Raw genomic sequence first — 17,160 nt, 5'->3', positions numbered from 1 at the left:
TGCTGTGTTTAAACGGTACTTAAAGTCACATAATGCTGGGAGAAGTTCAGAGGAGAGAAACAAGACTGGTTACAAGCTTGGAGGAGTTTACATGCACAAAATGACTGAGGTAGGACTCCTAAAGTGAAGAAGATGTGATGTGGGTGAAATGCAGTTCAGAAGTCTATGAAACTATAGGTTCCATGTTGGAGAGGGAAGAAGGTCTCTCTGATTCTCCCAGTACCAGAGATACATGATGTCAAAGGAGGTCAGTGGGAGAATGAGGTTCAAAGTAAATACGAGATGTTTGATTATATCTGTTGATAGCACACTTGGGAATTGCCTTGGTAGATGCCAAAATCTAGGGAAGCTCTCAAAGACCAAAAAAAAAGAGCCACCAAAGCTACTAAACAGAGATTCTATGTTGCATTTGTGCCCAACCAGGATAGTCCTGTTGCATAAGTAAAATACTTGAATCTGCAACACCATTCATTGCTACTACAGTTTTCACTAGACCAGATGTTTCCCACTCCTTCCATTAGGGTTGTCATGATGCATTTTGATTCCTTGAAATTACAGGAAAATACATTAAAATTAATACCTAAATTAAACTCTATTCTGTGAACACACTAGGAAAGAAAACAGACACTTCAAACTTTGCACAAATCAGTCTAACATGCCAATTCACTCATTCGTCACTTAATTCATGATGTTTCCAACTCGCAGTTCTCTTATTCATAACTCACAACTCACACAGCAATGAACATAGAAGTTACCAAGTAGACAGTGAGAGTGCTCATTCATTCTTCCTCCCCCATAACTTTGTGGGTGTCCCCTGTTTCACACCTGGAGGCAAAAATGTCTCATCAGTCTGCCTGCTGTTGGATCCACTTCAAAAGATTTTTGGGTAAGCTGATGTATTTATAACTTCCAGCTTGGAAGCTCGATCTACACCATTTCTATAAGTTAGTGGATTCTGAGGAAACGGTCACACAATCAATACAGCAGGATTATGGCTGCAGGGATGGCAAGCTGCAGGTGATGGCAGCTGCATAATGATCTCCTCCCCTCCCCTTCAATCATGTCCTGCCTGTGGCTTTGAGTGGTGCTTCCAGCATATGTTAGGGTCTTGTGCCCACTCTGTGGGAGCCAAAACCTGAGCAGGAGCTGCATGAGTGTTTGCAAGGGGTCCCTTTTATTCCCAGGCTAATCCTGCAGAGACCAGACAGGCACAACCCTGTTTGAGTTGGACTGCAGGTGACTTATGGAAAAGGCTGAGCCCAGCTTGGATCCCTCATAGAGCACACTCATCTCTCCCTTTCTCATCCAGCTATCATGCCGGCTCCAATATACAAGACAATTCCTCTCCTTCCAGTGACACTTACAGTGTACTTTAGACTTTCCTCTTTCATAACAGGGATAGCCATCCTGGTTTTCCCACCTTCTCTCATCTGGTTGTCTTCTGTTGTCTTCCTCTGTTGTCCCATCACTCAAATTCAGCAGTTAGTACCAGCAGCCACAGCCTTCTCCTTGGGAAAAACAAGGGTGAATATGAAAGCAATATGCTGAGAAAATGGCATAGCAGGAAGGAAAGTGCCCAGCAGCAGAAAGGGGCAGGGGGACCAGGTGTTTCACTGATTTGGCATTGTTTATTGATTAGTTTCAGTTCAAACCAATTATCACTGGTAGGACCAGTCACTAGAAAAGTCAATGCTCAGTCACGTTCTCTCCTTTTGGTGCGCAAATCAGATGTGCCATTGCTTGAGAAAGGTCATAGCTTGGTGATAACCTAGCAGCACAGGCACTGGGGCTTGTCAAGATTTTTACCTGTAAAAGCAATTATCTAATGCCCTGGTATCTACTACTGGCTTTCTTTTAGTTTTTGCTGTGCTTTATCCAATTGCATGGCGAAATTCTTGTTGTTGTATGTCCTTTTTGTAACTAGTAGAACAGTAAGTACAGGTAGTTATTCCTTGTAGAATGAACTATTTATGACCTCAAAATAAAATGCAGCATAACGGTTCAGTAGGATGGATGGTAACAGGGGCCTTGACGGTGCAGGTGTAGGATGATATGAGAGGCCTCAGGCTACAAACAGCTCACCAGTAGTTAATAAGTGGTTGTCAAAGGGTGCAACATTAGGAGGTAGGTAAGAAAAATTCTAGATGTAACAAAGGAGACCAAACATTGAGTACCCAACACAAGTAAAATGCATCACGTAGCAAATTAGGATCTGCTGTGGAGCCGAATCAATAAAAAAAAAGAACAAGATGTAGTGTGTACAAGAAGTCTGTAAAAACGACCTCTGATGTATCTTAGGGTGACAGGAAGAAATTTTCTGTTGTGCTTATCCCAGTGAAGAGGAAGATAATATCCCCACTAATATCAGACTCTGCTTGGTGGAGGACTTGGGACACTGGTGACTTGCTGTTACACATGCCCCCATCCAGATTGGAGACATCACAGGGGCAGTGTAGAGGTCCATATAAAAGCAGAGAAAGTGGAGAATTCTATAAAGTTTATGTGTACCTAATATAATTTGGACTAATAAATGTTAGTATCATTATATTAAAAATACAAGAATATAATACCATCCTAGTTATTCCAGCTACTAATAATTCTCTGATTAGATCATCTTTAACAAGACTAACAATATATTCTTCCCAGGTCTGCATGTAAGACGTGTTTCCTTTTGATCATAGCAAGATTTAGAATGTGACAAGTTGATGGCTATTGGAGCAACCTGCCCCATAGCTTGGATGTAACAAGTTGGTAACAAATGAGGTTTGCTTCAGGAGTGACTTGTTTGCATTTAGCATCTCTCAGCTGCTGGACTGTGAGAGCTGTGGAAAGCTCTGTCTCTTTGCTTTTGGACTGTTTCCTCCCCAGTGCATCTCTGAGCTGTGATGGTTGTGTTGAGGACCCAAGTTCAGCCCTCTCAAAAAAGACCTTCAGCTGAAAAACTTGAACTCTATAACTCTTTTCAGGTTCAGAGCTCCTCCTGATCTGAGGTCGCCAATCTGTCCTCATTATTTATTGATCACACCCTATAGGTACACAAAGTGCAATCACAGCACTCCCTTCTCCCCCAGTCAGGTTTTACCTGTTTGATGTGACAGCCCATGCACGGGCTGGCAAGTGGCTGAAATCCTAGAAGCCATCCTCATTTTTTCCTTAGATTTTTTGTGAGCATCTCGGTGCACAGTGAGAGGGTAGGTGGTGCCAAGGGTTGCTTACATCCCTGGTCTCTGTTCCCAGCCATCACTTCACTTCAATAGACCTCTCTATAAACTATAAGTAAAACACTTCCTGTCTCCTGGCAAAGGTCATTCAGCTAAGCGTGTGTTAGTAAAATGACTTGAAATATTTCGCTGAGAGAAGCACTCCTTAAAAATGGGACATTTTAAGGTTTCATTAGGGGCAAACTTGTGCCTTAATGGTCTCTGACAAGTTAAAACAGGTTCCAGGGAACCTTTTTCCTGGCACTATTGATGTTCTCGGGAAATCATCACCTTCTCCAATTATTAGGTAGCCAGTTGTTGAAACAGAAGGAAAATCAAAGGAAAACAGTTAAAATTAGCCTGTAATATTATTTTTTCATTTAAATAAATATGAGTTTTTCTCCTTCACACCAAAAAAGACACATGGCTCAGAAGTGCATTTTTAAATTTTTACAATGAAGATGCAGCAACTGGTGTCTACAGTGCTGCTATGTAGAAGTGATTGATCAAAATGCAGAACAAAACACACAAGTGCAATCAGACACACTTTATTTTGAATTCTTATTACACTGTATTTATAAAATGCCTGGAATAGAAAGCAGGTTTATATGCAAGAGCACAAAATGGATAATTTTATTAGAAGATGTAGAGCTTGGTAAGACTGCTTAATTATCTAGCAGAGATTGTCACCTTGCACTGACAATACATTATTCAGTCTCTTCTACCCCACAGGACTTTGACATGGCAAAGTTTCTGATGTGGTCACATAGGCTGTATAAAGTGAAGGTGTGTCCATTCCTGAAGTAAAAGCCCCCAAAAATCTGGTTTTCCTGGATTCTGGGGTACTCCCAGACTATATCAGGTGGTATGAATTTTTGCTTTGTTCCCCACACTTTAGTAAAAAGAGTAGCTGCATTTCTCTTCCCCCAAGACTTTCACAGCTAGTTACAGGTCTTGCAGAAGTACCATGGGCAATGTGCAGCAACAAGAGGAGCAGAAGGGAAGGAAGGCATCTCCCTTGTTTTTCACTGAGACCACCAAATGACATGGCCATTCAGTAAAGCCCCAGGGTTTAATGAGAAAGATGATCCTTTTAACTTTAGAAACTCAGCCGGCTCCCATGTGCTGTTAATACCTGATCTGCTCCTACATACACACTGTGGCCAGAGGGGAGGAGTTGCTGGGGCTTGTGTGAGTTTCTGACTCTCAGGATACATCTTTATTCCTTTCCCAGATGAGATTCTGTCCCTCTGTATTCCTGGGGTTACTCATGTAACAGGTCTTCATTCTGCTTTAGCCATGATTCTTGGGAACTTTCAGGCACTATTTAATCTAAACTCATACCCATATTTTTAGTTTAAAGTCACCCCCAGCTCCAGTGCAGGACACTGGCTAGGTTGTGGCACTGGCAGGAGAAGATTCTCAGGCTCCCTGCTCCACTCCTCTTTCCTTCACCCCATTTGCCAGCATGGACTGCTCTGGGACAGCAAACACTTCTGACACACTCATGTGGGAGAAGGGTCTACAGGGTGGGTTCAGGAGAGAAAAAAAGGCAGAGAAGAGTGAAGACAAAACATGTCTTACACAAGAGATATGACCAGCAAGTGCAGGTTTTGTGTGATAAACTCTGAGCAGAGGCAGAAAAACTCTGGATTTTCACCCAGCAAAGTAAAGGAACAGCACACCAACTGCATACAGGGTCTGATGAGGGTATGAAGTGAGTCTGTGTGAGTGCCTGCACACATGAGAGAGTAGGAGAAAAAGCACAGGGAAGCTGCAGGACAAAACAAGAGGCTGAGAATATTCTAGAGATAAAACATCCTGAGAGATGCTTCCAGCAAAATGAGCTCACCACTAACCAGAACATTATTAATTTGTAGCAAAAAGCAGACCCTTTTAGCTAGAAATACCTGTTTCTATTGCAGCCTGAATGATCTATGATAACATTGTGCAATTCAGTCTAAGAATTTATAACACTGGGTTCTTTATTTTTTTCTTTCCTTTTCAGTGAAATACCAGGCCTTAATTAAAACTAAAGTTCAGATTACTCTGGCGAATGGAGCTTTTCAAATTCCCTTGCAGCACTAATGCAAAAGACCATAAATACAAGTGAGCTACAGGAATAATATGACCTGGAATTGCCTTTAATTACATATAGCTAATTTTAAATCATTCAGCATCCAGGTGCTCTTTTATACTCTCCTCAGTCATACCAATTAGTTTGCTTTATCAATTTTTTTCAGCAGAAGGATTACCAAAATAACAATAAGCAGATTTATATCTCTCCATCAGCCACCCCTGATTGTGATATTTTTAAATATAGCTAATGAGAGAAGAAGGCAGCACCTTGGTTCATGGTTTCTGAATCTGGACATTCAGCTCACCATACACATGCCTCAAAGCATCAGAATTCAGGCTTGCAATCAGCTTCCGTAAACCTGCTCGCATTGGGGTAAATTTTACCTCCCAGGTCAATGTAGAGTTCATTTGGATTCTCCTGAATAAAAAAAAGAAAAGTTTCAATATTGCAGTCAGCCAGTGCTCTCAACCTAACACAAAACTAGAGAAACTGAAGGTAGATAAGTATAACATGTCTCAAATCTTTTATGTTTCACTCATTCTCATAAACGTCATATAAATTACTCTCTCCATCTTCTATTCCTCTCAGAACTGACCCTGTTAAAGCCTTTTCTAGCCTTTCCTCCAGGCTAATTTTAAATTTCCAAAATGAATCCATTTTCATCTGCCTCCTGTCACTTCCTCTCATGATCACCTTCAGAATGACCTTCTTTATATCTAACATATATTTTTTCTACTTTATAATTCCATTTTTCCTGTTTATTATAGCCTATAGCCTGGTGGTGATTCCTTAAGTGGTTAGATAAGTCCAAGTGTTCAGGACATTTCTCTGAAAACCCTATGAGATGTTCAACCCCTCAGTCACTCCTACCCTGAACCACCCTGCCATCAGCAGATGGCCTCAGTGGCCCCTTCAGATGACTTCTTCATGTCCAAAAAGCAAGTCAAAATATTCTTGGGAGTCCTGCTGTTGTTGGTTACTCTTTTACATTATGTATGACTCCCGATAACTCATATGTAAAACAACGGCACTCTGCCCTGTTCTTAATTTTTAATTTTTTTTTTGCTAAAATTAAGACGCATGGACAGTCTCAGGTATTGGGTTTCCGTGTTTTCTCAGTGGTTTCACAAGGTTCTGTGTGCAGATTTTAAAGGCTGATATTTATTGATTGATTGATTGTGTTTGGTGGATGCTGGGATACAACTGCTCCAAAGGAAGCAATGGAAAAAGCAGTATAGTGGGGAGCTATTTATGAAAATGAATTATTTTTTCCTCAGCATTAAATAAGAGGGTTCTAAGTTCACTGCTCCTATCTCATATGGCTACAGTGTCCTGAAAACAACAGAACAAAGTGAGAGCAAAGCAAGCCTATTCTTCAGTCACTGTTTCAAATTCTCATCTGATAGGATTTGGTTCTCAGGTGTCATATCACATGCCAGGGTCAGGACAGAAATGTCTGCCCAGGCTTAGCACAAATTGCCACGAGACAAGAAACCTTAATTAGCTCTAAATGAGCTAGCCTGGAATCCTCCCACCTGAGTGTTTCAGTGCAAGTCTGCCCCTGGTAAAATGAGGTATTCCAGCTCCTTTTTGCATACACAGATAGAGGTACCTTGGGGCATGTACCCACTTTTAGGAAAAATAAAGCAAGCAGAGAAAGATCATATTTTTGTAGTGAGCATGTGCAGACTACTTCCAGCAAGTGTTTTCCCTCTTTTTATCTTTGTTTTTAATGAGAGAGATTCTGTTCCCTATAGCTCGTTGGCTTGCATCTACCAGGTGCCCACTAAAATGGAATTATGATAAACCAATGAATTCAATTGCTGAAGAAAGTAAAATACATTTCAGAGTTTATGGGAATTATCTGTGAGGGATTATCTGAATGGAAAATGAAGAAGTAATTACAGAAGTCTGCCGTGCAGACTTCTTGAGCAGTTGGGGGTCCAGATTCCCTAAGGATGAAGGTTTTTGGGCCACAGCTTCACAGTGCTCCAGTGAGAGAGGGTAGCACTACCATCTTTGTTTTATAGTGCTATCATCTCACTGCATATATATATATGTGTGTGTGTGTGTGTGCATGTGCAGGAAGACAACAGCTGTGCTGGGAAACCAAACCTGCCTTTTCCTGTCTCTCTACTGTCCTGTTTCTAGAACAAGTTGCTTCTCACGACAGATGCTAATACTAGCTTAGCTCTGACATATAGAAACACCCAAAATTACTTACCTACTAGTGTATGTATGTATGAAAGTATGCTTGGCTATAATTGTTTTAGCACTATCCATCACTGTCTGGTTAATTCTCATTTGTCATGCAAAGACTATGCCCTGAGTAAGAATTGCTGCTGCCAAAGGCTTTTCCATAACTCATGCTCCTCATCTGTCTGAGGCTAATAGCTAAATATCAATATCTTTATCTATATACAGACTTTATGAATGGTCAAGACTGCAGCCCTGCAGCCACTACATTGCCAGAATAATGTTGTATCAGCTAGGTCACACATGATCAGTTTTTTGGAGCCACTCAAGTGATACAGAAAAATTACCTGAAAAGTACACAGAGGCCAAAAACCTTATCTCCACATAGAACTGTAACAGCTCCATCCCATATGTACCAGTCCCTGGCAAATAGGGAAGTGTTGAAAGGGTGGGGAAAGCCTAGAATGTGTTCAATTCTCTTTGCAAAAGGAGTAAGCCACCCTGATCTGATGTTCCTGGGAGAGAACTCAGTGATGAATGATTCTGCATAATATGCTGAGCCATCATCACACCGGAGCCATTTATCACTTTGAATGCATGGAGACAAATGTGATTATTATTTAAATAAACTACAACTGCCCCTCGCTCTGTCCTCCGTGTGTATCACCTGCATCCTACATTCACCTCAGAGAAGTTAAATCTTAAATAACTAAGCTGATCCATTTCCATTTACAATGTTGCCAAGGGCATTACTGAAAAGGGGAAAACATGGTGACTCTAAGGAAAATGATATGTGTTCTGTGAGTAATTTTTCTCCCCTAACTCTTATGCCTTTGATGCACCTGATAATTTCTGCATCCTTGAAGGTGAGGGCAGTCCCCAGCAGCTTTTGGATTGAAAAGGATGCAGAACAACAGGGGAGGCTGGCACAGCTGGGCAGCAATGAGGGCTATTGCCACAACTTGTGCAACTCTTGTGGACCATGCTGAGTCATGCTCAGCAGCACCTGTGACATACCTTGTGCACAAAGCAAACACAGTATGTTGCCCTTTCATGGTTATTTTTCTATCAGCTCTACTCTGGAGATTGGTTTTGATCTTTTTATCCCTGTCCCAGGTGTAGTCAGGATCAGACCTCCCTGCTGGCTGCAGAGGATGCTGACAATTTATGCAGCTGCTGAAGCACAGGCAATTTCTCAAACTTCTTTTACACACACCTGGGGACCATCAGCTCAGGCAATGATAGATACTAAGCCCAGACAGATAGATGCCCATAGCCTCAAGATTTTCCAAGTTTCTCTGTTATATACCCTTGGCTAATTCTAAGCTCATAACACCAAACTCAAATGGAAAGAGGATTTACAACTTGCTTAGCATAGGGGTATCATGGTATCAGTGTGAGGTGTGACTCTGAGAATAATGAAGGTGGCTTTCTTTTCCTCAGATCTGGGAGTAGCCTGTGCTGGGAACATGCCTGTGTGCCAGGGCAGCCCTGTGCAGTGGAGCTACTGGGGGGAGCTGTGCGCTCACACAGACGCTGCAGCTATGCCAGCAGGCTCTGCAAACAACACACATTTTGTGTCTTGACATGAGCTTGAAAAGATCATCTGAGGTACCTGAACATCTTGTATAATCATGATTAACATGGGCAGAGAAAAGCCCTTTCTGAGAAACAGCACAGGACTCGATTTGCACATGCTGAGTGAGCGGCAGTAAACACTTCAAGTGCAGGATAAATCTTCCTCTCTGCAATAGCAGCTTGTAGGTGCTATTGTCAAGTGCTAAAAGTAATGTAATACAGTGAAAAAGTAAACTTGGGCTGCACTAGCAACTGCTCACAAACACTACCAATTCCTCCAGCCCTGGTACTGAACAGATGAAATGCTCTCACAATCTCTCTGGATAGCCCAACTTCTACTGACTGTTGAGACCTATAGCTCCCCTGTGTATTGGATTTTAAAGTACAGAGAGAGTGTTTGAATTAAATTACTCAGCACAGCATTAGTTAAGTGTCTCTTGTGAGCTTCCTACTGTGAGCAAGCAGGGGACAAGCTCCCAGCTGGGTGTGCTTTCTTCCCTACCCGAACTGCTTTTTTATTGTTCTCAGCATGCCAGGTCCCTCGAGGCGGAGTGTGACGTTCTGCAGGGTTTGTTTCAGAGGATTGGTGAATTCCACAATCACAGACATTTCTTTACCAGCTACCAGTTCACCTTTGGTCTGCAAGACAAGGAAAGGACAATGCACCAGAAACTGATAATAACAGATACACAGTACTATCAAGGCAGAAGAACAGAGCACACAGCAAAATTGCAAGAGGCAAAGAAAGCTTAGTGAGAAGAAAATTGTTGGATGGCATATTTTTCCACCCATTGTAATTTTCCCTCAAACCACATGGCAGATCAAGAGGCTGGCCCTCATTTCCATAGAAAACTAGAAATCTGTATGTACAGTTCTGGAGCTGAGGACCCAACTGAGGGTGAGTCCAGCTTATGGGGTCTCTCTCCCAGACTCTGCTCCCCTCTCAGGCTCCCCACCAGCACTGAAGGGATCTGCTCAAGACATTAGCTCCAGAAGAGAAGGGCAGGTCGTACTACCCTAAATTAGAAACACCAGGCTATGTTGGTTACACCCTCAAAATTGTGATGCCCATCTTCCCCTTGCTTTTGCATTTTCTTCTCATGCCCTGAAGGGTTTTTAACCTTGTACATGTGCTCTTTGGAGGCCTGAAGGCCAGTTTTCCTTCAAACCCTATGTAAGCAAAGGGACAGTATATTTTGCATTGGAAAATTGTAAACCTCCAAACAAATGTGGTTTTAAACAATGGCTACATGCATGGGGATTTGGGGTTCTTTAGCCTCCTGGAAATTCAGCATTTCTCACAGAAAATGTGTACTTATTTTGCTCAGGCAAGGGTTTTCAACTTATGGCTGGCAGATCTTCCAGCCCACTTCATGGTCCATCAACTGATTTAAAGAGCCTTGAGAAAGGTAACTAAGAAAATCAAGTTTCTTGTCAATAAATTTAAAGTGGTGCTTTAAGGAAGTATGACATTTGCAAAAAGCTGCATAGATTCTCATCTAAGGGATTACTCTGTGCCAAAAACCAATAAAATAACTGGAGTAAAGGAGGAGATACAACTAAGCTCTCAATGGCATTTGGCCACCTGAATACACAAAAGGACATCAGTGGCGTTTTCAGAAGTCTTGGCTCAATTAGAGATCCTATAACCTCTTACTTTCAATTGACCATTTAAGATCACTGGGTGTTAATCAAAATCATCCTGAAGTCCCAGACTTGCAGCTGAGACCATGATATGTATTTGCTGGTCTTATTTTTGTAATCTGATCTCAAGGTTAGAATTTCCTTAATTCCTCCTTAGACCAACAGACAAAGACCGAAGGTTCATCTGAAGACATAAAGGGATATACATTTTTTCATTCTTCTCTCTCACTCTCACATCAAGAAATTTGGTCAGCCAATCACATCCACCAAGCAAACTTCACAAGAAAACTAAACAGACAAAGTATCTCAAATTTCATTAAAAAGCAATAAATCAAAATTTCTTCTATCAATATCTGCTCACACACATGTGCACACACACACACACGCCCCCTTAAAAAATCCAGCTTTTAAAATTCCAGTGTATTTTCATGCATCACAAAGAAACAGAAAAGAGAAAAACTTCGTTTTACTCAGAAACATGGGTTTTGGACAACAGTCTACCTATATGCTAAAAATCCTTTCTTCAGAACAGCAGAGAGGATAAACTATTTTGAGGTTGAAAATCTGAGATGATGTAGAAGATGTTCTGTTTAAGTATTGAATTGAAATAGTTCTTTACTTTTAAATTTTGGTTATCGAAGACAGGTATTTGAAGTAGAGTTTGCTTGTCTTGTTTACCTCCTCTCTGGAATGCTTAGTATCGAAAATGCAATTATCTGATCAGAACATCATGGTATTTCTAACCATAAAACAGAGTAGATTTTTTGGACAACTTTGATGTAGTCTTGATCCGTGTTTCTAAAAAAGCTCTTTTTGCAGTTGCTACATGAATTATTATATGGAAACCTGAGCACTAGTTCAAATAAATATACTGAGGGGAAAAGTTGGATTTCTTTCAAGGTCCTGCATTTTACAGAGCTGTATTCATACTTATATAAAGTTTCCTGAATAAGTCTTCTGATTTTTTTCCCTAGTATTAGGAAAAAAGCATATCCAAATTCCATCATTCAAAGCAGGTGAAGACTTGGTGCTTTTGAAAACAATGCAATTTATTTGGATGCTCAGTTATGAATTGAGAAGTTTAAATCCCAGTTAAAGGGGCTTGTTAAATTAATCCCAGTTAGGTTAAAATGCCTTGTCTTTGCCATACAAGCATAGCTAGTATCACAGGCATTGCTCTTCTCCATTTTCATAGGTACCACACCACTGTCTGCAGAAATGCTCCAACTTTTGGAGAACACCACTGGCAGTACATTTAGAGTGGCGGCAAAGCACTGAGGTCCCAAGACATTGTCCCGAATCAGTGCTGCCCATTCAAGTTTGGAGAAACTTTCCACAATACCTGTGGAAGCTCTCCCAGCAAAATCACTTCAATAGCAGTGTTCTTCATTCTTCAGCAAGAGGCCCCTGTGCTGTGTTGCTTTAAACATAATAGACTTTTGAAGTAGTTAAAGAACTTGAATGACTTGAGTGAGTGATCTCTCTTACCCTTTGAGTTTCTTCAGCTTTCTCAGATCTTTTCCCCTCTTTCCTCCACTGAGATTGTTTCAGCTCTTCACTACCAGTGCGGCCGTCAGCCTCTCTCTTCAATGTAGGAACGCTCAATACACTATATAATAATGTACCTGTACACCCTCACACCCTCCAGCCAGCCACTGCTCTATAAGGTCCCTGTTAGATGCTCTTATGTGCATAAACACACACACTCCTCCGTCCCACAATCAATGCAACACCCTTGTAGAGGACACATCCCTTCCACCACAACCTTGAGCTACCTTGATCTGCAGGGTGGGAATTTCCAGCATTACCGCCTTCTGCACGGCCAGAATCTTCCCCGTCTCATTGATCCGTGCGGTCACAAAGAAATGAAAGGAGGCTTGCTCCAGCAGGTCACGCATGTACTCACTCGATTTGATCACAACGTCGAAAGAGCTGGCTGAGGGGAGACACAGCAAAGAAAAAAGGCATCTGAAGCCATCTGATCACTAACTGCTTCTCTCATCATGGCCAGTGCCAATTACATGAGTGCCTAGAAAAAAAGGTGGCTTTTGAGCTAAAGAATGGCTTTGATTTTTTTCCCTCAAACTAACTTAATTTCTTCACTACACCATTTCCCCTCTAATTTTTCCCTCTTTCCATTTAGGCTGTGAGCTTCCAGGGGCAAAGGCTGGGTTTGTGCACAGCCCCTGCCCAGTATCCTCAGCATGGGCCAGGTCACTGTTGAAGATTTCTAGGTGCTACCACAAAATAAATGAGCAAGAAAACTGGAAATACGTATCTATTGGGCACAAAGGTCCAAACCAGCTTTTGAGGGTCATTCCTGTAAATGTTTGTTCTTTCAGTTTACTCCTGTTCTTCTTTTGCCTCTCTTCTTGGCACAGGGATGCCACCAGCAGAGTAACTGGGGGGTGTGAACCCATGCAGGCTACCTGGGAGATCACCTGCTCTCCAGGACATGTCTGGTTATCTGCCTTTGCTCTACATTTGGCTTGCCTGCAAAATTTAGCATGAAGGTCTTCCTGTCACCAGCATGCCCTCCAGAGAGCTTTCACATGCTCTCTGACAATAATTATCGAAGGGAACAAGTCCCTGTAGGCTAGACAGTTAAGAAGCAGGGAATCATTAATTTTAACTATATTGAACTGCAATTCCCAGGCCAACAATGGTGTGAGAATGTGATGCAGAGAATCAGACTTGCTAACTAACTGACCAGGCAAAATATATAGACCTCTAGCTCTTCTCTCTATAAACATTCATTATAACCCTAGTAAACACATCAAGATCTCCCAGCTATTACCTATGATGATTGCTGTTATCCGTTATTTGTATTGTATTTGTGACATACACTGTAAACACTGGGATAATTGAACTCAGTTGGGTAAATGACATTCACCCCTTTTCACTCTTTTGATCCGCTCCCATCAAAACCAGTTCCTTGATTTGGTTTCAAAGCTATTCCCTTGATGGCCACCTGACCTGGATTTACTAGGCCAGCCTTAAAATTACTTGATGTGCTCCTGCTCCCTCCCTCTCACTCCTTATCTTGTGTAAAAGAATTTCCCATAATACCCTTAACTGTAAATTATAAATCAGACAAGGCATTTCTCATCTGAGAAGTAAATACATAAATAAATTAGTTACAAACCAGGAGAAATTTACTTTACAATGGAAGAAAAGGCAAACTCTTCTGTTTAAATTTAATCACTGCAGGAAAAAAAGAAGAATATACTTCCATTGTCTTAGCACTGGCTGTGCGGATAATTTGTCAGTACCACTTATTGCATCTGGGAAAGCCAAGGGAGACACAGCACTGAGCTGCCTTATAGTTTTTAAAAAAAATAGAGAAAACTAAATATAACTCAGTAGATCCGAGAGCACCTTTGAAGGCACTGGAAGGTTTAAGCTATTCAAATCCTCAAAGATGTTTTCAACCCACACAATTCCTTTAATCATTATTCTGAAAATAATTCATTCGTTTCCTGTTTGAAAACTGAGCTTGCCTCACACTTTCAGTATTTTGGGCTGGAAGAATGCCTTTAATAAATCTGTTTAGCATTTTAATTTTTTGTTATATATATATGTATATATATATATACACACACACACACTTCTTGACCTGAACAAATCCTCCTTGGGTGCCTCAGAAGGTACTCTCCCATTACATCCCTGACAGATTGTTCTCACACACTTGCAGATAATCACACTACCTTCCTTCACACTGCCCACCTGCTCAGACATTATTCCTGATTTCACATTTTCCTTCTTTCCAAGGAAATGGTGAAAGAATTCATGCTCAAATGTCATGTATTACCTTCAGAAATGGAGGAGTTTTTGTCCTGTTACAGAACAGGGTGCCCCACAAGTTGATGCCTGTAGGTCAGATATAAGCAAATCCCCACCTTGAAAAGTGGGAATAACTTTAAAAATGTCTCATTGGCCAGAAGCAGCGATGGGGACATACTCTTGATACACATACATAAAAATCCATGTTCTGGTCTTTCAGGTGCCTCTCCCCAGTCTGCATTCACTCACCATCGCTCAATTCAGAGTTTCCAGCACTATTTCAAGAAGCTTTTTTTCTTAGCATTTACTTAAATTAGAAAAAATGAATTGTGATGCTCAGTGATGTTTAAAAATCTATTAATTTCATTTCTTGCAGAGAGGAGACAGGTGATCCTCAAAGCACTGCAGAAGCTGTATTTTAGGTAGTAATACCCTATACAGACCTTTGATACAAGAGCAGACATAAATAAGTGCTGAAACCATGCACAAATCACAGCCAGAAAATGTAGCAGACACTTCTCCTACAAGATGACCGAATTTTCCCTCATCAAAAAGTGGCACAGAATTTAGACCAAGACTATTGAAACTGATTTTTTTTTGCTGCATCTATTCAAGTCTCCAAAAGTTTTGCAGTATTTCAGATTAGATATTTAGTAACTGATGTAAGTCACTATAAGCCCTCACACTGTGTTTCGATAGCGTATATTGGAACAATCCAACGCCCATTTCCAGGCCCCCTGCAAATGATCCACAGAGGTAGAAAGAATCAGCAAGTAGCTCTCAGGGCTTTGTTACAGGCTGGAGGTAGAAGTTTTATTAACCTTCACAAGTAGATCCTTATCAGTGGACTTCTACTTTTTGCAGAATAATGAGCTCCAAATAAAATGTGCCGTTTCAGATGATGTTCAAAGTGAGGAAGAAAGCAGTGGATTTTTTTTGTGGCCTGATAGGAACTATGGTTCCATGGAGACTTCTCACTGAGACAAAACTAATCCTCTTGGAAGAAAGAGGGCTCACAGTGTCTCTTGAGCTGGGATGAGGTAGAGAAGACAGAAAACTCAGAGGTCAGCCAGGATTGCTGTGATCCAGCAGCAGACCCAGTTCAGGAGGCCCATCCTTTGGGCTCCCAAAGTCCTGCCACTCCTCCTGCACTCAGAAAGATTGATTTGCCCAGTAGCAGTGTCTAGAAGGCAAAGTCATGGCTTGTTGACCCTCTCAGCAGGGAACTCAAGTGAAGGATCCTCTACTTCATCTCTGTAAGAGCATGTGGTCATCACTTTTGCTGACCAAGGACACAGGCCTGTCTGGAGAACAAGTGATTGGCAGTCACTTGTTGCTAGAGCCTGCTAGGTAGCACTTGGAAGTACAGCTGCTTTTAAACATATGTTGTAATGCTAACAGGAAGTAAATTATGTCCAAGTTTAAAAACGAGAACATCTCTCTTTCCTACTCTGAGCAGTACAAAAACCTGCCCACAGCCTCCTGAGCTGGTCTGCCAGGACCTTCTTCTCTCATGAAGGAGAGGACCTGCCAGGACCTTGTTCTCCCTACTGTATTCCAGAGGGCACTAGGAAAAATAAATGGTGCATCTGTAAAGATAACTCACCTTTGGGGCTGCTGCACATCTGACAAGTGTCCCTGCTCTATCGTGGCACCTTCTCACTACATATAAACTTTTTAGATCACTGTAAATATGAAATCCTGAGCCACAGAGTCCTCCGAAGCCAGATAACCACTTGAATCTACTCAGAACTTGTCAGCTTCTACCAGTTAAGACAAAAAAATACACCCTCTTGTCTCTGTACATGACATCCCATGGAACCAGAACTTCCCCTTCACTTGCTAAAATGCTGCTAGGAAAATAAAGGAATTCAAAGGAAAAACAATACCTTGCAGCTTAACACCTGTGCTCCTCTGATTTCTTTTGTACAAAATAACTAAAATTAACAATTCCCAGAGACGCAGCTTGGTGTAAAAGAGCATTTTGCAGGGAGAAACAGCCTGAAGGAAACAGCCTCAGCTTTAAATGACCCTGGTATCCAGCCCAGGGTAGGGAGAGGATCCTTCTGACACTCAATAGATATCCTACCCCTGGCTACTGGAACTGGCTCTACCCATGGGTGTAAGCACTGGTGAAAGTTAATAACACAGAAAATAACTATGCAAGACTTACATGAAGAGGGTTCCAGTTTTGCACTGAAAGAGTGTTTCTTGAATTCACTTTTTGGGACTCCTGTATAAAACACTATGTTGCCCGAAAAGTAGGTAGTTGCAGTGTAGGAGTTCCGACTCTTGTTCCTGAAAGTTATAGTGACTTTAAAGTCATTGCCAAGGACTGCCTTTTGTGCTTGGAAGTCCATGTCAACATCTGTCTGTGGCTGGTACGTGGTGTCTTGGATACTTTGCTTTTTAACACCATACATCACAGCAGTCTCAAGAGCCAGCCTCTCCTCATCTGAGCCTAGGAATGAATGAAAACCAGATTAAGAAAAGAAACAGAAGTCCAGCATCAGCCCCCCTGATCATAAGGGTATGTCTTCCATAGTTTGTAGTACCTGAAATAAATAGATGAGGACAGTGAACCCTCCTGGGGTAACAACAGCAATGGGAGAACTTGACAGCTACCAAGGGAGTTGGTGTGAAAGCCATATCAGACAAACTGATGTAGCTGAACTCTTA

General features: G+C 41.6%; 1 protein-coding gene across 1 annotated transcript in view; it reads right to left on the bottom strand.

The window, feature by feature from the left end:
- Positions 1-3,732: 3,732 nt before the first annotated feature.
- The window catches only part of F13A1 (coagulation factor XIII A chain), a 60,216-nt gene continuing 46,788 nt past the window's right edge, over positions 3,733-17,160 (bottom strand). Inside the window, exons 12-15 of the mRNA XM_036379067.1 lie at positions 16,655-16,942; positions 12,474-12,634; positions 9,557-9,693; positions 3,733-5,697 (exon numbers count right to left, since the gene is read on the bottom strand). Coding sequence (XP_036234960.1) covers positions 5,553-5,697; positions 9,557-9,693; positions 12,474-12,634; positions 16,655-16,942 — 731 coding nt within the window. The 3' untranslated portion in view covers positions 3,733-5,552. The remainder of the gene's footprint in view (positions 5,698-9,556; positions 9,694-12,473; positions 12,635-16,654; positions 16,943-17,160) is intronic.

Source organism: Molothrus ater, chromosome 1 (genome assembly GCF_012460135.2).
Source record: "Molothrus ater isolate BHLD 08-10-18 breed brown headed cowbird chromosome 1, BPBGC_Mater_1.1, whole genome shotgun sequence".
NCBI lineage: Eukaryota > Metazoa > Chordata > Aves > Passeriformes > Icteridae > Molothrus > Molothrus ater.
The sequence above is the reverse complement of the archived record's forward strand: the minus strand, read 5'-3'. Positions and strand labels throughout refer to the sequence as shown.